The sequence below is a fragment of the Marmota marmota genome, unplaced genomic scaffold (genome assembly GCF_001458135.2).
Source record: "Marmota marmota marmota unplaced genomic scaffold, marMar, whole genome shotgun sequence".
NCBI classification, from domain to species: domain Eukaryota; kingdom Metazoa; phylum Chordata; class Mammalia; order Rodentia; family Sciuridae; genus Marmota; species Marmota marmota.
Window position 1 is genome coordinate 20971029 of NW_026000093.1, and position 22161 is coordinate 20993189.

General features: G+C 36.3%; 1 protein-coding gene across 12 annotated transcripts in view; it reads right to left on the bottom strand.

The window, feature by feature from the left end:
• The window catches only part of Ncoa2 (nuclear receptor coactivator 2), a 176052-nt gene that overhangs the window by 20596 nt on the left and 133295 nt on the right, over positions 1 to 22161 (bottom strand). For 9 of the 12 annotated variants that reach the window (XM_048783036.1, XM_048783031.1, XM_048783032.1 and 6 more), the window contains 4 exons: positions 12970 to 13180; positions 10337 to 10543; positions 7326 to 7541; positions 4730 to 4859 (listed from right to left, as the gene is read on the bottom strand). In XM_048783036.1, the coding sequence (XP_048638993.1) occupies positions 4730 to 4859; positions 7326 to 7541; positions 10337 to 10543; positions 12970 to 13180 (764 nt within the window). The remainder of the gene's footprint in view (positions 1 to 4729; positions 4860 to 7325; positions 7542 to 10336; positions 10544 to 12969; positions 13181 to 22161) is intronic. The other 3 variants (XM_048783035.1, XM_015485855.2, XM_015485856.2) reach the window with 1 other exon arrangement.

Sequence of the window (22161 nt, forward strand, 5' to 3'; positions counted from 1 at the left end):
AAAAAAAAAAAAAAAAAAAAAAAAAAAAAAGAGTGCTGTGAAGGCTCACACCTCTGCCCTCTTCTTATCACCGCATGGCTCTTGCTATGATAGCTTGGCTTACATTGTAAGTTTCTGACAGTCCCTCTTGTTTCTCATTTACAGTCCATATTGTTCTTAAGTTTTTAAATACCTCCATGATCATACTAGATTATTGCTCTCTTGCTACACTTTGGGAGCAGGAGGGTTTTTAGAGATGTGGCAGTGAGGGAGAAAGCATCCAACTGTGTCATGGAAGTGAAGCAAGGGGTCTCCCCCAGTACAACTGCCCAAGAGCTGGAAGTGGCGAGTCTTGTGAAAAAGTTCCAGTCAGTCAAGAATGGATGTTGGGGGCTGGGGATGCGGCTCAAGCGGTAGCGCGCTCGTCTGGCATGCGTGTGGCCCGGGTTCAATCCTCAGCACCACATACAAAAAACAAAGATGTTGTGTCCGCCAAAAACTAAAAAAAAAAAAAAAAAATTAAAAATAATTCTCTCTCTCTCTTAAAAAAAAAAAAAAGAATGGATGTTGGCTTTTCACCAAATTCTTAAGCCTGAGAAGCTAGGTGAGTGACACCTGAAAGTGTCTTTTCTTCCAGATGTATTTTATAATTTTTGACTTCTGTTTCTTCAGAAGCTGCACCGATACAACCCTCTGTTGACATTTATCCTGTACTAGTTTCCATAGAAATAGTTTTCTATCCAATAAGCACACCTAGAAGAAGCCAACTCATGGATCTGAGTCCTGAAATGAGAATCAAATATCTGGACGCACTGCCTCCAAGTGCAACAACTACAGCAGTCTCCCTGAAGCTCTCTGCCTGCTGCTCTAGGCCACCAGCTATGAGCCAAGCCACCCAGCTCTCCAGGTGACTGTGGTTCTTCCTCTGTGGCCTGGATTTCACTTAAAGTGCAGCGGGAGTAGCAGTGGAGTGGTTATCACCTGGGGTCTTGTCAGAAATGCAGAATCCTGAACCCCATTCAGTCCTGGTGATTCAGAAGCTGCATTTCAATGAGCCCTCAGAGGTGGTTCCTGGACACAGTAAGGTTTGAAAGACTAGCCTTCTGCTTCTCCCCCTACATGGATGGACTGCAGCTAGGAAGCACTTTTCCTTCTTTCTCTCCTATGGTAGCTATCTGCTGCTTTAACCTATTTTTAGTTTTTTTCCTCCTTGGCATTGGGCATTGAACCCAGGGCTCCTCACATGCCAGGCAAATGCTCTACTACTGAGTTACATCTGCAGCGTCTCCCTAATCTATTTTTGAGTGAAGTTAATCTGAAGTTTCCAATTTTTTGTCCCATATTCTACTGCTGGGACCACATTCCTTTTTGCTAAACACACACACACACACACACACACACACACAATATGTTTTTACCCCTCTTTTTGAAACTTCATTGAAAGCTCTTAATCTCTTTTTACTCACTTAAAATACAGAAAGTGAAAGAGCCCAACACAGGAATTCTGAGGCTGTGCAATGCCAATTGGGATGAAAGCATTATTCTCAAGCAGGACTCAGTTCAAAACCCGCATTTAAAAAACAAATAAGCAGCTCTGGAAATACATTCCATCCTTAAGATATTTCAGGACCTTATTGCCTTTTGTGGATTTGGTAACAATATTACATGATTTCAAGTTTCAAATAACCCCCAAAGGACAAAATACGTAGTCTGCACAAAGGTCCTCTCAGAGTCTCTGATCCCAACTCTTAATAGAGCTTCCAGGTCAACTCTCTCCAGTAATAATCTTTTGTTTTTTGGTACTGGGGATTGAACTCAGGGGCACTCAACCACTGAACTACATCTCCAGCCCTTTATAATTTTTATTTTGAGACAGGGCCTCACCAACTGCCCAGGCTAGCCTTGAACTTGTGCCTCAGCTTCTCTAGTTGGTGGGATTGCAGGCATGCACCCACCATACCTGGCTCCAATAATCTTCAAACTGTATGATTTCTAACAAGTTGCCTCACTAAAAACATTGCCTACATTCTTTAAGTTCCCTCACTGCCTACTGCTTAGGCTCCAAACAAACTGATCTCTCTGCCTCAGTCAGTTTACCTCTGCTCTTCCATCCCTGTATGAGGAACATTATCACTTATGCCTCAAGGTCACCTGTGGAACTTCTGCTTTGAGTGCACTGCTATAAAACAAAGAGGTCATGCATACAACACAAGTGTGATACTAGGTTTGCAGGGCATCATTCTCAAAGGGGCAAATACAAAACCAAGCACACTACCTATACACTGAAACTTGAGCATCTCCTAAGCCACTGGTGACAGGTGCTGTTTTATCCATAAAGTAGAAGAGAGCTGGGGAACTGGGCTACTGCAAAGATGTCTATGTTACAAGAGCTAACCTGAGACTGCTGGATTGAGTTGAGGGAATCTGAAAGAGACCCAAGGGAGTGACTGACTCTCTCCCCCTAGCAAAACCCAACACAAAACTTCTCTCATGAAGAGCATCCTCAATTCAGACTCTGGGCATTTCACTGACCAAGATCAATTATGAATACCCAGTGAAAGAGAATCAAAATACTCAGGGAAACAGGCCACCAGGTCAATTTAGAACCCCAAGAAATCTGGATATTGAAATTAATAGATTGGGAACTTTATTTTTATTTTTTCAGTTGTGTGCTGATGAATCTTTTTTTTTTTAATTTTTATTGTTGGTTGTTCAAAACATTACATAGTTCTTGACATATCATATTTCACAGTTTGATTCAAGTGGGTTATGAACACCCATTTTTACCCCGTATACAGATTGCAGAATCTAGATTGAGAACTTTAGAAAATAACTATGAATATATGTCTAAAGGTATTAAAGATGTCAAACCAAAAATAAGTAAGCAATAAGAGAACATGAAAAATGAACAAATAGAATTTTTAAAGACAAAAGATATAATTGGATTAAATATAGCTAAAAAGATAATTAGTGAGCAAGCATATAATTATGAATACACTATCCTGAATGTAGTAGAGAAAGATGAAAAGAACGTAAATTAAGAAATAGAGGGTAGAATTAAAAAATATATAATGCAGAAAAGAGAAAGCGTATCATGTCTTATCAGAATCACAGAAACAAAGAATACAGAAAATGGAGGAAGGGCAATATAAGAAAGAAGATGGCTAAAAACTTTCTACCACTGATGAAAAATGTGAATCTACAGATAAGTAAAACACAACACAAATCAAATACAAAGCAGGCTAAATAAATAAATAAAGCCAGCCAGGCCTTATTCAGAGTAGTGAAACTATAATGCAGCAAAGACAAAGAACATTTCAAAATCATTTTGAAAAGATCATGTACCAAGAAACAACACCTGAACAAAACTCCAACAAATCTGATCACTTTCTTTTTTCAAGTCTCTTTTGACAGCTTAGTGAAAAAAATCTGAATTCTTCCAAGTTTGGTATTTACGACCTTCTATCAATCTATTCTATTACTAATCTATTCTTCTAGGCAAACCTTTTGAGACTGACTTTGAGTATTTTAAAAAATTTATTCTTTTAAAACAAATTTGTTCTTTTTAGATATACATGACAGTACAGTGTATTTTGTCATATTATACATACATGGAGTATAACTTACTCTAATTAGGATTTCATTCTTGTGGTTGTACGTGATGTGGCATTTCACTGGTGGTGTATTCATATTTGAACATAGGAAAGTTATGTCCCATTCATTCTACTATCTTTTCTATTCCCACCCCGCCCATTCCGCTTTGTCTAATCCAATGAATTTCTATTCCCTATCTGTTACTGTATGTTAGCACCCACATATAAGAGAGAACATTCATCCTTTGGTTTTTTGGAACTGGCATGACAGTCTTTAGTTCCATCCATATTAACATGATACTTTTAGCATGACAGTCTTTAGTTCCATCCATATTAACATGATAGTCTCTAGTTCCATCCATAATTCCATTTTTCTTTAGATGGCTGAGTAATATTCCATTGTGAATATACCACATTTTCTTTAATCATTCATCTGTTGAAGGGTTTTGCTATTGTGAATTGAGCTGTTATAAACATTGATGTGGCTATAGATACTGAATTTTTTTTATTGTGGTAAACTATATATAACATAAAATGAGATGATCTCCTGTTATTCTAAACATTTTTTTATTGCTTCTATAAGCTCTGGACCTCTGAGATGCTGTTTTTGCCAGTTCCACTGGCCCGTCACCCCTGCCTTCTCAAATCCTTCTCTTTTTACAAGACTCTGAAACCTCTCCCAAACACCCCAGCTGGATGAGCTCTGGAAACGTGGTTGATTTCTCTTACAGCATTTATGCTGCACATTACCTCCTATTACAGAGGCAGCATATATATTTATTTTCAACTAAATTGTCACTTGCGGGGCTGGGGATGTGGCTCAAGTGGTAGCACGCTCGCCTGGTATGCGTGCGGCCCGGGTTCGATCCTTAGCACCACATACAAAGATGTTGTGTCCGCTGAAAATTAAAAATTAAATATTAAAAAAAATAAAAATAAATAAATTGTCACTTGTTTAATGACACATTCTAGGACTTGCAGAGTTTTTCACTTTCTTCTCCCTTTTACTCCCTACCCAGTAGAGGATATGGTATAAATAAACAAAAACTGGTCAGGCATCACTATTCAGAAGGAATTTACTTCAGGCATAGGTCTGTAATAACTTACAGAACACAAAAGCCATTACTCTCATGGCTCTCCTGGAGCTTAGGACTTACCTGTTTTGGCTGGCAAAAGATGCCTGGTCTATCGGGAGGATGCTTTCAGGCCACGGGGCAGTCTGATTTGGAGGAGCCTGTTGTTGGCTGTACTGAGGTCCCCCCATGTTCATTTCTAGTTCAGATGGCCCTAAAAGAGGAGGAAGAAAAAAACCCCAGACACTTTACATCTTGTAAGAAGGATCTATTTTTGCTATATGATATATAGTAAAATATCTGGTTTATGAAAAATGGAAAAGATAGAAGCAATAATAATTATCCAGGTAAAAATAAGATAAAATTCTTATTTGAAACAGAAAAAAAAGGACATAAATAGTAAAGTTAATCACCTACTTCAGGGAATATCTTGAACAGCAGCAGTTCTAACAGGACCCTTTATACTCTTTAAATAAGCTTTGGTTCATGCCTGTAATCCCAGTGGCTCGGGGGCTGAGGCAGGAGGATACAAATTCAAAGCCAGCCTCAGCAAAAATGAGGCACTATAGTAGCAACTCAGTGAGACTCTGTCTCTAATTAAATATGAAATAAGGCTGGGGATGTGGCTCAGTGGTCGAGTGCCCCTGAGTTCAATCCCTGGTACACCCCCAAAAAAGATTTGGTTCATATTTGTTTTATTGATATTTAATGAATTGTAAACTGAAATTGGGAAACAGAAAAGCATTAATCATCTAAAAATCATAAAGGTAAATCAATTACATATTAATATAATCAATATTTAAAAATGAAAAATATTAACAACATCTAGAGATGTCGAACCTCCCATTCACTTCCATAGCCCACCATCTGCCATGTCATATGGCATGGAACTTTTGAAAAACTATACTGAACATTTATGAAAAGATGAAAGTGAAGAAGGCAAACGTGACTGTGTGTTACAATGAAGACAGTTTTGGCTCTGTGTATACCCTGAAAGGCACTGGGGTGTTGGACCATACTTTTAAGACATAAGTGCTGGTCTAGACCACTTGTACCTAAATTTTTGCCAACTGTACTTGGTTTAGCTCTTCCACCGGAATCAGGGCAGAGTAGAAGGGAGGCCAGACAACTCAACCTGCTCTCTCTCAGAATTTCCTTTAGGTGCTTTCCATATAATGGATGTTATGAGTTTTTAATTATAAGATTATCATTATCTGTAGACCTAATATCCATTACAACAATTTTCTGATGAGTTCATGGCTTGAGTTTGTTAAAAAATCAAAAAAATTCAGCTATAAAATAATGTTTACAAATCTCTATCTCAAGCTCTACAGCAAGATGTCCTTTAGTGAAGACTGAGAATAAATTAAATTTCTGGATATAAGGATTATTATTATTTTAAAATCAGTTAATCTCTTAAATTTCTCATTCTAATTTTATATAGAAACCTGGGTGTTTTAGCTCTTTTTAATGCAACCATTAAATGATAAGAACTTATGAGAACCACTCATTGCTTTGAGAACATCCAATGTAGAAAGACAATATGAATGCCATCTTTCAGAAGTAAGCAAAAATGTGCTGAGCAATTAAGTCACTACGTAAGAAAACTGATGCCAGAGTTATAATGAGAATTCTGTGTTGATTTGTCAAAAAAATCCTGGCATCTTTCTGAGAATGACTTTACTTTTTATTTATCATGAAACATGTAAATATATGAAAAACACATAAATATTGACATCTAAATTATGCTAATATACAAGACGATTAATAATTTAATTATTATGAAAATAATTTCAAGTAGGAGTGGCACAGGCCATTAACTTTTTAATAACAACAATTGACATAATTTATATACCACAAAATTCCACACTTTTAAAGAATAAAATTCAATGGGTGTCAGTATATTCAGAGTTGTATAACCATCATCACTATCAATTTTAGAACATTTTTATTCCTCTAAAAAGAACACCCCCTGCATTTGGAATTACTCCCCATTTCCCCTTATCCCAGCCCTAGGCAGCCTACTAGACACTAGCCTAGGCAGACTCTACTGACTTTATAGTATGATTTGTCTATGTTGGACATGTCACAAAAACTGGTTGATATAATCTATCACACCATCAATTTTAACAACATATGAATTGTCTCCAGATAGAATACTGGTGATCCTCACATTCTTGGCTATGTTCTGAGATCCTGTGTCTTTAGTGAGGACCTGGGAGAGTGACTTAATAGCCTAAGGCAGTGGCCCAGGATCCTCATTTTAAGTTCCAGAGAAGATTCTGATGACCATGAAGTTAATTAGAAACTAGAGCTAGACCATTGAACTATTTCTTTATTTTAAAAATATTTTATAATATACATATATTATATATAATAAATTATATACATATAATTTATAGTATGACTTCCTGTTTCTCCCCAAAGCTGAAGTTAGATACTTTAATGAAAATAAAAGATCACAAAGGTATTCAGTTTTCTTACATTACTGGAAAACATTTGAAGAGTCCATGAGTCTACCCAGAGTTCCAGCAAAATCCCACTTATGATTGTTTTACACAGCAGGATCACATGCAATCAAACTGCAATCCAAGATCAAGTCTTGAAAGAACTTATAGAGCTGATACTCCCTGCTAAGAAAGCATGCAAACTAAAAGCAAAGACCAATGGACTACCTTACCTATATTCATGACCTGAGACTGAAGCATCTGTCTTTGGCCAGGCTGGCTGTTGGGTCTCATGGGGATGCTGGTTGTTGGGTTCCGAATCATACCTCCTTGGATTGGCCGGTTCATGGCACTGGTGGTAGGAGCACAGGTGACTCTTACTGCAGCACTCTGCGGTGCCCATTCCCCAGATGGCATGGTGGGCCGGGAAGTATTACTACTGATCATTCCTGCATGCAAGCCAAAGAAAGCTGAGAGATGCAGTAACTGAAAACATGGTCAGCATGTACAAACACCAGACATCTTACTCTTTATAAAATGGCCATTCTGTGATCCACAGTGAGCCTGATAGCTAACACCCTCACTGGGGCAGACTTGGGGCTCTTGGCTAAGAAATAAGAATGGGCAATTACTACAAAGTTTTCAAAACATGAACTTGCCACTCATTATAGTTCAAAAAAGCTGTTAAAATTGTTCCCATATGTATTTAGAAATAGGTGCTGTGGCAAGTGGATAACCCCAACTTCTTTCCTGAGGAAGTGAATCACATTAGCTGACACACATGTCAATGCTTCACTTTCCAAAAGGGAGGTGAGGCTAAGGGAAACAAGGTAAAATCTGATAATCAAATCAATACCCTGTAAACCAGAATCACAGAGAACATCCCCTAATTCTTATAAGATTTCTGAATTCTTGAATCCTTTTCAGAGTATTAGAATTTGGTAAACTTCAAAATTCATCAAGGGCAGCCTCTAAATAATGGGGAATTGAATCTTTCTGGTATTTACTCTAATTCTTCATAAACAAGATAAGGGAACTCCTACTTATGCAATGTACCTGGATCATTATATTCCTGATGAGACATATCTAGAATGGGATAGGTAGATTTGTAAACATCCTTTTACACTTGAAATTTTAAGTTATTTGAGCATGCACAACAAAAGGAGCACAGCATGGGCAAGCAGGATCTGGTGTCTGTTCTATCCTGGCCCCTGGGATGCTGGCAATGACCAAACACTGGCAAAGACTTGACATTCTGAAGGGGAAAACCTCCAAATGATGTCTCTTTGTTTTGAAATGTTTAATGATGCGTACGTAAAGGTTTTGCTTTCAAATACATGGCTTACTTTCATTTACTTTGTGATTAAACAACCGAAAATTGGGTGTATTTAACTAGTGGAGAGAACATGTATGGGTTGTTTCTTGTGAAATGAGAGATGTTCTGAGGATGATCAAGGGTGAAGGGCAATTAGCTAGATTTCAATGTTAATACTTATTTTAAAAACATTTTAAGTTATATTTAAGCTATACAATGATAATTTAAACTATACAATGATATAGTATAGGAGAAAATATTATGTTTTTCTAAATATTTACTATCAAAACAATATCACAATTATAAAAAGACTAGAAAGCAGAAGGGAAAATCATCCACAATTCAACAATACCAATGCAATGATAACTGGAGTAGTCCATTTAAGTTTGTTGGTTGGTTTGTTTTTGGAAGCAGGATGAGGACATCATATGATTCTTATAGCTTATACACCAGTGATTTTCAGGCTGCCTAGATTTTAAGAGTCCTTCAACAACTCAAAACTTCTTGTACTTTGCTGATAAGGAGCCACCCTTAATAAATCACAGGCTCCTTTTCTCCTCTAGAATTTTATGTAAGTTAGCATTTTATTTTTATGAATCAATATTTATTCATCTTGAAAATAACAATGAATATAACACTGTTTCTATAAAATATGCACATGAATGAAGTAGTCAGTGTCAGGTGCAGATAGTGGGCAACAAATAAATAAGTAGTTGAATGAATAAACTACTTTAATACATTACAATTCAAGGTTCCCATGAATTACTTACCAATAATAAGTTTAAAAAACCTATCTTTTCCTCTTAAGTGGAACACTTACATTCAGTTAATTATAATATGTAGGTATAGGCAATGATAATGTATAGATGACATAAAAAAGGATTGCAAACTAGGCTAAAAATACCAAGAATTAAAACACCAGCAACTCTAGATTCTTTTTCTAGTATCTATTTCTTTCTTTTTGTCGAGTATCTCATTGAGACAAAGGAAAAAATTACATATCGAGAGGTCTTCTTTAGGAAAGTTGGCATTCTCCAATAGCTGTAATGAATAGATGACTAGGATGTGGTGGCAATAGCCATCAGTGCTGCTGCAATGATTTTAGGTCTGAATTGGTGGCAGTCAGGGAATATGGCTGCTGTAACAGCTGCACCTGTGATGGTGACTATTACTTAGGAAATGTGCCTGAGCAATTTGGCAGATACCTGAAATTATAGCAGATGAAGGTACAAACCAGATCACAGGCAACTTCCTATATCTTGAGAAATGGACCCCAGATCTGAAAGTTATTATTAGGCAGGCCAGGCATACTTCTATATTACTAGTTAGAAGTTCATGTGCGTGTATGTATTTTTTTTTAAGACAGAGTCTGGTTGTGTTGTCCAGGATGGTCTCAAACTTGTGGGCTCAATGATCCTCCTGCTCAGCTTCCTGAGAGACTGGGTATATAGGCGTGTGCCACCAAGTCTGGCTAAAGTTCTTGGCTTTTAATTTATATTTTTCTGAGTAAGAAATGGATCACCTAGAATTATGAAATGCTGGTTGAATTTTAAACTTTCATTCTGAAATTTTCTAAGCACAAATCACCAATTAGTAAAAAGTTTTGGGGCTATCAGCAGATTATCACTGGAAGCTAGCAGTCACTAATTTACACATACTCTACAATGTCTAGAAGAGTAACTGAGATAAAAGCGAAATAAACTTAGGCTATATAAGTGATCAGAATCCTCATCAAAGAACAATCATAGGAAAAAAACGGGTAGCTCACTAGAATGGTTTCTAGTATGCCACTTAAAATTTGTAGAATTTCCTTACTTTCCCATGTTTGTTTCTAATAAGTTCCTGGAAAAAGTCTACTAGTTTGATGTGGATAAATACATCATTAAGTTAAATAATACCAATAAAGTAACAGTGCATTTGAGCCCTTACCTGTGCTACTGTTCCCTAAGTTTCCTTGGTTTCCTATCATCCCTTGGTTACCCATCATTCCTGGCTGAGGTATCACTGAATAGGGACTATTGTTTCTGATTGGTGGGAAAGGTCCAGCACCAGTTGGGCTCTGCAATGTGATGTCAAGTGGTAAATTCTGGTTTGGCAATAACCTGCCCAGTTGCCCTGGTCGTGGGTTATTAAAAGCTAAGGAGAAAACAAATGAAAATTGAAGGTTAATATAAAATAATGGAAAAGAATATTAACAGTAGTAGTGTTTAGGGAAAATGCTGTCTGTAAAATAACAAGGAGATGCATGCCAGGGACCAACTACCTACAGCAAAGACAAATACACAGACAAAATATATATGCAGCACCAAAATATAGACATGTGATCTAATAATCAATAAGCCTCTAAAAATTCTTGATGAGCTTGCAAAAAAGGGGGAAAAAAAAACCACATTGGTTATATAGTTTTCTTCCCAATAGTGACTTTTAATATTCAACTATGCTTTCTAAGTAAACCATTAATGTGTTTTTTTCCCATGTATGTCATTCAAACTTAGAAGTATTGTTTTTTCACAGCAAAGAAGTTATAAAACATCTCTTGTAAAAAGCACCAAACCCACACACACATGTATTGGAAGTTAGAATATCATTTCTTAACTGGAGTTTCCTAGGATTAGAATTAAATTAAAAATGGATACTGCCATTGGAAGTTAAAAATCTTTAAGTGTAAACTATCTTACCTGAAGCAGAATTAAATTAAAATTTATTTATAGCTTCTTTAGATTCTGGACCCATTTAGATTTGAAATGATTTTTATGTTAGTCACAGGATTTTTTTTTTTTCTTCTTTGTACTGGGGATTGAACCCAGGGGTGCTTGACCACTGAGACACATCATCAGTCCTTTTATTTTTTATTTTTTTTTGAGACAAAGTTTTGTTAAGTTGCTGAGGCTGGCCTCAAACTTGCAATCCTCCTGCCTCAACCTCCTGAATTGTTGGGATTATAGGGATGCATTACCATGCCTGGATAGTTCACAAGAGTTTATTGTGTACTAAGCTTTATATTAGTATCACATAGACAACCTGTAATTTGATAACAGTGCTATTAAGCTTTTAAAATACTAAGATAATATAAATTACAATTTATAGAGCTGATTTATTAGATAATATCAAGTACTTTATTTTCTCTAAATTATATGAACACAGTCTAAAATAGGACAAATAAAGAGTAAGCTCTTAACAATTCACAGTAGAAATATTTAGAAAAATTAAGTCTGGGAATGGAAATTATGTATGTGCTTAATCATGGTTTCCTCAGGGTTAGTTGTCTGGTTTCCATTCAATAATCTGAATACCATTAGGAGTAACAAAGAGGCAGAGCCATGAATCCCCAAGTGGCCTTCATTATTTCTCCTGGCTACTGAGTAGAAACTATCTAGTAAGTTTCTTGCCTACATTTCAATTCTTTGACTTTCTGGAATCTCCCCTCCATTCCTCCATTCCCCCAAAACCTCCAATTCCCCCAAAGTAGGCAGGTTTGAGAAATAACATACAAAAACTCATTTTTCCTTTGTTTTACCAATGGTCAGGAATCACTTGAGAAAAGATTTAATAATTAAAGATATTCTGTGATTTGGCTAATGGTTGCCATTTCTGACTTGAGAACAAAACTTAGGCATTAAACTATTTGAAAAGGAAAAAAGACATTCTGTTTACCAACATTAAAGAGGTTATTTATCGTTTTATCAATTACAGTTTTGCAGCAGAAAAAACATTTTCTTCTATTCAGAACTATCAGATAACTTCAGATACTAACAGATTGGTAATCTAAGTGTTCATGGTAAATAGTTATCCTCATCTTATAAAATTCAAAGATAAAATGGATTTTATAAATAACACAATGAATCAAATTTAAAATATGCTTAGAAAGTTCCATGTCAAACATGTTTATATGAGGATTCCTAAAGGACAGGGTAAGATATGTTTAATGTGTGCAGTCTTATATATATATATGTTTAATGTGTGCAATCATATATAACTTACACACTTAAAGAATTTTTCTTTTTTCTTAAAAATATTTATTCTTAAGTTTTACGTGGACACAATATCTTTATTTTACATTTATGTGGTGCTGAGGATCGAACCCAGTGCCTCGTGCATGCTAGGTGAGCACTTTACCACTGAGCCACAACCCTAGCCCCAAATAATTTTTCTTAATAGTATATTATTCCCAAGTTAGTATAGCTTCCTAATTTTCTATATTCTAAGTATTCAGTTGTATATTAATAAAATATTTAAATTCTTATTTTAAAATTCACTATCTGAAGTTAGTTACTGAAATGAAGGAAAAAATGACAATCAGTTGAGGAAACTGATTAATGTTGGTCAGTCTTACAACATGCACCATGTTGACTAAATTTCCCACAAGAGAATGTCAAAGAGCCACATTCACCAGACTCCACTTTGAATACTGTTTCTGAAAGACTGGGACAGTAGATGGTGCTATTCGATCACAAAAACCTTGAAGTGACTAAGCTATTTGTATCAGACTTCAATAACCTCTGTTTCTGATAGTGATTACATGTGGGAATTTCTTGGCAAAACCAGCAATATCTCATACTTACTGCTCTGTGAAATTCGCAATGCTGTTTTCTGGGCTCCAACAGGTGTAACAGGGCTGTTTTCAGCTGTGAGTTGCATGAGGTCATTGATGATGGCTTGCTTGTCAACTGATCCAGCAGGGGCGCCTGGCCTTGTGTCTGGGAAAAGCTGTGGTAATTGACTATTCTGCAAATCATCCAAAATCTCCTCCAAGTTGTCCAGCTCACTGCCAGGCTGTAGTCAACAAACAGAATTCTGAGTTTACCCAGGCCTGTTCTAAGAGTGGGCACCCAGGCCCATTTGCAATCACAGACTGAACTGGTGCAAGTTACCTTGGCCAAAGAGAAGACACAAGTGTACGTGAATATCAGGCCTAATAGGTAACTCATTGTCTTTTTAAAAAATAAATTAATAAACAGGCGGGTGGACCAATGGTACAGAATAGAGGACACAGAAACCAATCCACAAAACTACAACTACCTTATATTTGATAAAGGGGCTAAAAGCATGCAATGGAGGAAGGATAGCATCTTCAACAAATGGTGCTGGGAAAACTGGAAATCCATATGCAAAAAAATGAAACTGAATCCCTTTCTCTCGCCATGCACAAAAGTTAATTCAAAATGGATCAAGGAGCTTGATATCAAATCAGAGACACGCCGTCTGATAGAAGAAAAAGTTGGCTACGATCTACATACTGTGGGGTCGGGCTCCAAATTCCTCAATAGGACACCCATAGCACAAAAGTTAATAACTAGAATCAACAAATGGGACTTACTCAAACTAAAAAGTTTTTTCTCAGCAAAAGAAACAATAAGAGAGGTAAATAGAGAGCCTACATCCTGGGAACAAATCTTTACTCCTCACACTTCAGATAGAGCCCTAATATCCAGAGTATACAAAGAACTCAAAAAATTAGACAATAAGAGAACAAACAACCCAATCAACAAATGGGCCAAGGACCTGAACAGACACTTCTCAGAGGAGGACATACAATCAATCAACAAGTACATGAAAAAATGCTCACCATCTCTAGCAGTCAGAGAAATGCAAATCAAAACCACCCTAAGATACCATCTCACCCCAGTTAGATTGGCAGCCATTATGAAGTCAAACAACAACAAGTGCTGGCGAGGATGTGGGGAAAAGGGTACACTTGTACATTGCTGGTGGGACTGCAAATTGGTGCAGCCAATTTGGAAAGCAGTATGGAGATTTCTTGGAAAGCTGGGAATGGAGCCACCATTTGACCCAGCTATTCCCCTTCTTGGTCTATTCCCTAAAGACCTAAAAAGAGCATGCTACAGGGACACTGCTACATCGATGTTCATAGCAGCACAATTCACAATAGCAAGACTGTGGAACCAACCTAGATGCCCTTCAATAGACGAATGGATAAAAAAAATGTGGCATTTATACACAATGGAGTATTACTCTGCATTAAAAAATGACAAAATCATAGAATTTACAGGGAAATGGATGGCATTAGAGCAGATTATGCTAAGTGAAGCTAGCCAATCCCTAAAAAACAAATGCCAAATGTCTTCTTTGATATAAGGAGAGTAACTAAGAACAGAGTAGGGACGAAGAGCATGAGAAGAAGATTAACATTAAACAGGGATGAGAGGTGGGAGGGAAAGGGAGAGAGAAGGGAAATTGCATGGAAATGGAAGGAGACCCTCAGGGTTATACAAAAGTACATACAAGAGGAAGTGAGGGGAAAGGGAAAAATAATACAAGGGGGACAAATGAATGACAGTAGAGGGGGCAGAGAGAGAAGAGGGGAGGGGAGGGGAGGGGAGGGGGGATAGTAGAGGATAGGAAAGGCAGCAGAACACAACAGACACTAGTATGGCAATATGTAACTCAATGGATGTGTAACTGATGTGATTCTGCAATCTGTATATGGGGTAAAAATGGGAGCTCATAACCCACTTGAATCAAAGTGTGAAATATGATATATCAAGAACTATGTAATGTTTTGAACAGCCAACAATAAAAAATTAAAAAATTAAAAAAAAATAAATAAATTAATAAAGGACAAATAATTTAATCTCTCAGTCCTGAATTCCCTCATCTAGAAAGAGAGAGATGGCTGAATTAGAAAGATCTCTTACCACATTGTGATTCATTGGCAATTTATGAATTCCCTCTTATTTTAATATTTATTTTTTAGTTTTAGGTGGACACAATATTTTTATTTTATTTTTTTAATGTGGCGCTGAGAATCAAACCCAGTGCATCATGCATGCTAGGTGAGCACACTACCACTTGAGCCATATCCCCAGCCCCAAATTCCCTCTTTTTTAATGTTAATAATCTATGAGAATATATATTTCCAATTAATTATGAGTGGACTAAATAACTTACAGTTTAGGACAAGGTTTGTGGTTAAGTCTCCCAGAGAAATAATAAGAACAAAAAACTAATATAAATGTGATCCAAATTTGCACTGTAAATCAGTATTTAGAAAATGGTCATTTCTATTTAGAACTTTCTACCCAAGTAAGGGTGGGGCAGGTGGGAAGCAGTTGCAAAAGAAACGTGAAGTAACTATGAACTAGCTAGGCATTGCTCTTTCAATTTAAGTGATACTTTTTCCTGCTTGCACTTTCAGTTTTGAATGACAGTGGCTTTCTCTGTCATTCACCAGTTTAGGTGACAAAATGTAGGGAAGCAAGATAAAAACTGGTCACTCCCAAACACAGCACTTATTAATTTGATTTTACAGAAGCCACAGACATGTTTCTTAGGGCTCCTTCCTTTTAAATTCAATTTCAATTACCAACATTAAAGTAGTAAGGCAAGCATTACCAATGTTTTATACCCGGTACTTTTCTTCTTCTGAGAAATTAAACTGATTTCATAGATATTCTTTTCACTAAAACCTATCTATATATGAATTATTTAATATTAGATTGTAATTACATGTAAAATCAGCTGAGTTAAGGCTAGGATTACCTTCCATTGATAAAAAGTGGTCAAGAATGATTTTCTTGATAGGTAGAGAGAAATGCAAGTCAGGCAGCTTCTATAAAGTCTGGATGGACTTTGAATCCTTGACCATGACTAGCCTTTTCCTCTATACTGATGAATCAAAACACATGCCATACATGTTGTGATAATGAGTTGTACTTATAAACAGAAAGGATTATATCTTCATCCTACATACAATTTCTATCTCCTGGGATTTGCTAGGATCATTGCAATTTATGGCAAATGTTATATCTACATAAGATATCTTTTGACTGGATATCTTTCTCAAGTTATGAAGGACAGTCTGAGGTCACATTTTATTTGATTCTTCTCAGAAACAACTAGCTTAGCAATAAACTTAAGAGACCTATTTTCCAAGGAATACTTAATGTACTGTTAAAGAAATTACAAGATCAATTTCTTGACACCCATTTTTAACAAAAGAATGGGGTATTTCCTCTCTATGAAAGTGTTATGTCTTAGATAAGGGTCAGATCCAAAGTTAGCATCTTTCAGGGTTGCAGGATATGACTGTTTCTTTGACCAAGACCCAAATGAAATAGTTCAGGTAGGGGCTATGTTGCATTTAAAAAGCCTGTAGTTAACATGTTCGTGCTATTAAAGCCACAAGGGAACCAAACCCCAGCAAACTTAAGTCACCCACCTGGTAATCACTCAGCTGGGGCATACACTCATTGAGCTGAATGGTGGCCAAAACTCACACATATGTAAAGTGATCTCACTATAAATCTATCTTTATTATGATTTGCCAAATACATAGGTATGAATGAATTAATACTTTCTGTACATTCATTACCCTCCAAGGACAGTGCCTGCAAGTAGTTGTGCACTCATTCAACAAGATGAGTTCCTTTTATTACATTAACACTTAATTAAAAAATAATCTTCCCAGGATCAACTAAATTTTCTCAGGAAAATCCTATAATTTCATCAAAAAAAAAAAAAAAGTTCCATAAGAACATGTAGTAAACATTCTTATCATTTGTTATAAAAATAGTGAGATCAGAAAGAGGCTCTGATAACCTGTGCCATGTACCTCTGGTTCTGTGGAACAAAGTTTCCCTACAATCCTGTCTTGTTAAAAGTATTTTTAAAAAGTGGCTCTTGAGGACTGGGGTTGTGGCTCAGAGATAAGAGTGCTCACCTAACATGCGTGAGGCACTGGCTTCAATCCTCAGCACATAAGTAAAATAAAGATATCGTATCCACCTATAATTAAAAAATAAATATTTTTTTAAAAAGTGGCTCTTGAAACACAATGTGTGGCAGTGAGGGAGATGGGCTGTCATAAGTGATAAACTGCCTCTTGAGAAAGCTTTGCAGATTGCCTTTAATGAAAAGCATCCGAAACAAATAGGTTTATGAAAATAATAATAGAAATAAAGTCTATTATTTTTCCCAATGGATGCACATATATTTGCCCCCAGTCCCAGATATGTAAAAGAAGGTCTATGCAAAATACATTAACAACAGTCTGGGCCTAGACTTCCACCTTTCCTTTCTACCATCTTCTCTTTCCCACAAAGAAAACTGTATTATAAACCATCTCAAATAGAATAACAAAATCACAGTTTCAAGGAATTCTAATGATAGAATTTGTAGGTCTTCTTTTATGATCTACTTCTATGTCTAAAATAATGAGTTTAATATAAGTATAATGTCATACACACATATATATATATTAAAATATAATTTGGTGATTTAAATCAACTTATTTCAACTAATTTCTAAATAATTAAAATCTTTAAATTTTACTTATTTATTTATTTTGGTACCAGGTATTGGACCCAGGTGTGCTTAACCACTCAGCTACATCCCCAGCCCTTTTTATTTTACGTTTTGAGACAGGGTCTCACTAAGTTGTTAAGGCTGGCCTGGAATTTGTGTTTCTCCTACTTCAGCCTCCTGAATTACAGGCATGTGCCACTGCACCCGGCTAAATTTTATTTATTTTTGTGGTGCTGAAACCTCAGGACTTGTACAAGCTAAGAAAGTACTCTACCACGGACTCATATCCTCCAGCCTTGATTTATATTTAAAAAATATATTTATTAAAATTAAATTGATTTTCAAATTTTGATCTCTGCCATTTTAAAAGTTAACTTAGGGCTGGGGTAGACGGCTTGTGCTCAAGGCCCTGGGTTCGATCCTTGGCAAGAGTTAATAATTTAACTGTGGACCAGTCTAACTCTAACAACTAAACACATTTGTCTTTAGAAAGCTATGCAAAGGGTAAGGATCTGGCTCAGCAGGGTTCTTGCTTGGCATGCCTGAGGCCCCAGGTTCAATCCTATCACTGCCCAAAACAAACACAAACCTTATGCAGAGTGGAAGGCAAAGGAATGTGCTGGGGAATGAGGTTGGTCAAATTATGTTATGTATGTACAAATATGGCATAATGAATCCCACTATTATGTATAATTATAATGTATCAATAAAAAAGCATGTGGGATTTTCTTGGGGTTGCATATCAAAAGGAATTAGTTCTACGGAGACTCATAACTGTAGAAAATGTTTGAATTCATTCAGCTTGCCATGTGAAAATGCATTGTGAAATTATCCCTACTAGAGATAATTTTGCTTTGCCTATGTTTATTCCTTATAAATTATGGCAGTGCACTTTTAATATTAATTTGTTATAAGATTACTTTAAAAATTCGTCAAGGAGGTAAAGCTCAGCATATCTGTACCCTTAAGGCTGGTTAACAGTACAATTCAATTACCATAGCATTTTCTTCTGTGTTTACATAAGTTCTAAAAGGGGTGAATTTTATTACACGAACTTTCTGATTCTTTAACTTTAATTCTCATCAAAAGTTCTTGTCCCTATCTACTTTGTTAGGCACAATTTCTTTGCAAGACAAAAAGATTAATGCCTTCCTTTAAACTGCTTTGCCAAGATACTTCAAAGTTTTGCTTAGGCATCTATTTGAATGCTCAAATTAGCCACATCAATTTGAGTAGTTAGTTTAAACTATTTCAGGCAGAAAATGAGTCAGAAAGATTTTTATAAAAGTTCTACAAAATGAAAAATAGACTTGATTTCTTAAATTTTTCATTTTTCTGGTTTTATGATTTTTTTTGTGTATCCAATCAACTTTTCTCTAAAGAAAATATAAAGAGCACATGTATTTTAGTAGCATGAGTATTCTAATAAATTACAAAGTAGCTTTGCCAAATATTTTAAATAAAAGTGTAATATCACAATTGCCTAATACAAAATTGTTAATAAATAATAATACAATTCTACCATATTTGGAGGGAACTTTCCAGGACACGAGCTAAAGCATGGTTTGCCTCTCTCTCTAAAGGCGTCAAATATAAGAAGGAATTCTCTTTAGACTGTTTCCAAATCCTGATCATAAGAGTCTGAGTAACATTAGAAAGGACACAAGAGTATCATTTGGCTAGGTATCAACTGTGCTCCATTGTGTAAATAACATATGACTTAAGTCAGTAAACATATTGGAAATTTTTCTGTCACTGTTTCTGTTTCCTGTTGGTTAGGAAATGCCATAGACACATATCTTGTTTAAATATTCTACCCAGTAAAAAATGCTATTTTAGGTATAACAGCACTAGTGAAGTACTTCCTGTCTTTAATAAGTTAGTAATAGGTTAAACACACACTCAGTAAAAGGCTTTTTTCTGAGTCACAACAAGATAGTTTATTGTAATTCAGGCTCACTAACTGTTTTATCTTAATAAATAACTCATTGTATTCTCTTGAAAGAAAGGTGACAGGAGATAGAACTCATGAGTATCTGGGAATGGTGAAGGGGAGCCAGAGGTGAAAGAATCATTGTTTTTTTCTCATGCTAACTTTGATCTAAATTTAGGTAATGCATACTTCCTGTGGTAACTTTTCAAGTTGCAATGTTTTTGATGTTAAAATTGCTCAGCAAAGCAGTATTTTTTGGTGAGTTATAAGAGGGAGGAGAGGGAGGGTGATACCAGGGACTGGTTTTCATTAAGAAAAATATACTTGCTGTGTGTGTGTGTGTGTGTGTGTGTGTGTGTACATACTCTGCTTTTCACTCCACCCAAAATAGCACATCTGTGATTATACTCTGGGCTTTATGTTTCTCAGGTGAGACAGTTCTGATTAGAAAAGTGTTCCTCCTAAATAATAATTACAAAGTGCAAGTGACTAAAGACCTTAAACTTCGCTTTCCTTGTCTGAAGTTAGGGCAATCCCATGTGTAAATAAAGAAATGCCAAATAGTGGTTCCCTTCCCTGGCTTTCCAAATCCCTGGGGTCTAAGGCCTGAGATAGAAACAAATTCTGTGAATGGCGAGAGGGGCTGGCTGGCCACATTAGACATAAAGCTAAGGTGAACCTAAGGAGCCAACATCTTTCCCTCTAGCTTGTGTCAAGACATCTGAATGACACTGTCTGTGCCTGCCACTCTGAACTGCCACTACCTCTGTGAAGTTCCATTTAGTAAACCTCAAAAGATTAAAACATTTACAGCTGTCAGTATGTTTGACACCTCACTTTATGCAAGACATCGCTATTGCTGAGATCCTGGTTCCCCCAAAGCCATGATTTTACAGTATTACAGAACAGCTGTGATGTAGAACCTTGTATTAACATCTGAGTTTATGGATTAATTCCCTACTGATTACATAATTTTGCTGTTTCCCCTGTGAAGTTCAAACAAAAGTTTGAACAATTCTTTCCGTCCCCAGGAATCATACCAGCTGTTGAAAGAAGCTCGGTGCTTACAACTGGCTGGCCTAGCTAGAAGGGCTGTGGCCTCAGTGTTCCTTACGGCAGCTCTCAATTCCAGCCCATCTCGGACAGCTTCTGTTGACTCAGCTGAGTTCAAGTCATAGCAAGAGCATGTAGCTCTTCTTGTCCCATCCACTCTTAGTCCCCAAAGACGGGAACACATAAATTATCTACTTGAAAAACTAATTTTAAGGACAAACTTGTGAGCTGTTTTAAGTGGGGAGACCTTTGCAGCTTCTTCACTTCTTAACCAATTATGACTTCATAATAAAGATGTGACTACAGAGCATGTCAAGGGATTAAGGGCCAAAGGCCCAGGGTAAGTCTTGGATTATTTAAGCCTCATTCTGTCAGTGATACCCAGGAATGCCTGATGTCAAACCATTATGGCTGCTCATAATCCATCTTTTTTTTTTTTCTTCAAGAAAAACAAATGTTTTACTTTTTTGCTATGATGCCAATATCAGCTTAAGAGTCCTATTAAGAATGATTTTGAGTGAAGTGGATTGATATATTTGGAAAGGATACGAAATTTCAAATAGGAGGAATGAATTTATCAGATTTATTGTACAACATGCTGCCTATAGTTAATAAGAAATGCATACCTGAAAACTGTTGAAAGTAGATTTTAAGCATTTGCAGTATAAAAAAAAAATCAGTGTCTGAGGTAATGCACATGTTATTAGCTTGATTTAGCCATTCCACAATGTATACATATTTTAAAATTTGTATACCACAAATATAGATAATTTTTGTCAATTAAAAAAAAGAATGACTTTGAATATCACCTTGGGTATCTTTTTCAGGGCATTAATTTTTCAGATCGAACAACAGGGAATGTAACCTATTATTTTAATTTTGAATTGATATATGATGGTTCAGGGATGGCAACACTAAGTGAATCTTTATCTCTCCTCCCCTACCACCCATTTTCTCTGATACTTTTTATATCAATGGTCTAAGAAATTCTATATTAATCACAAGTGTTGGTTGAGAAGAAAGAGAGGCAGAATCATCTTCATTGGGTTTGAAAATCAGTTAAATTCTGACCTTAAAGAAACAAAGGTAATTAAGAGACAATGCAATTAAACCTGCTCTGACAAGGCCCAGTTGGGAGGAAGTGATTATCTCCAAATTTGGGGTCAGCAAACTACAGCTTACCTGTGGGCTGAATCCTACCCATCCCTGCTGTTTTTAAGGGCCTACTTTTTTTTTTTTTTTTTTTTAAAGTGGGCACACACACAAAATCTTTTGTGCCCTATAAAAACTCTGTACCTTATAAATCAAGTTTTCTGGAGCACAGCTGCACTGTTTGTCTACACAGTATCTTCAGCTGCTTTGCACTATCATGGCAGAGTCACAGCCATTCAAGTTTGCCATGAGACTGTGGCCTGCTAACCCAGACCTGTAACAGGACCATTCCTTGCTAGGGGAATGCAGCTTCAGTGCAAATTAAGTCTGTTTCAAGGTAAGAAGCATAAAG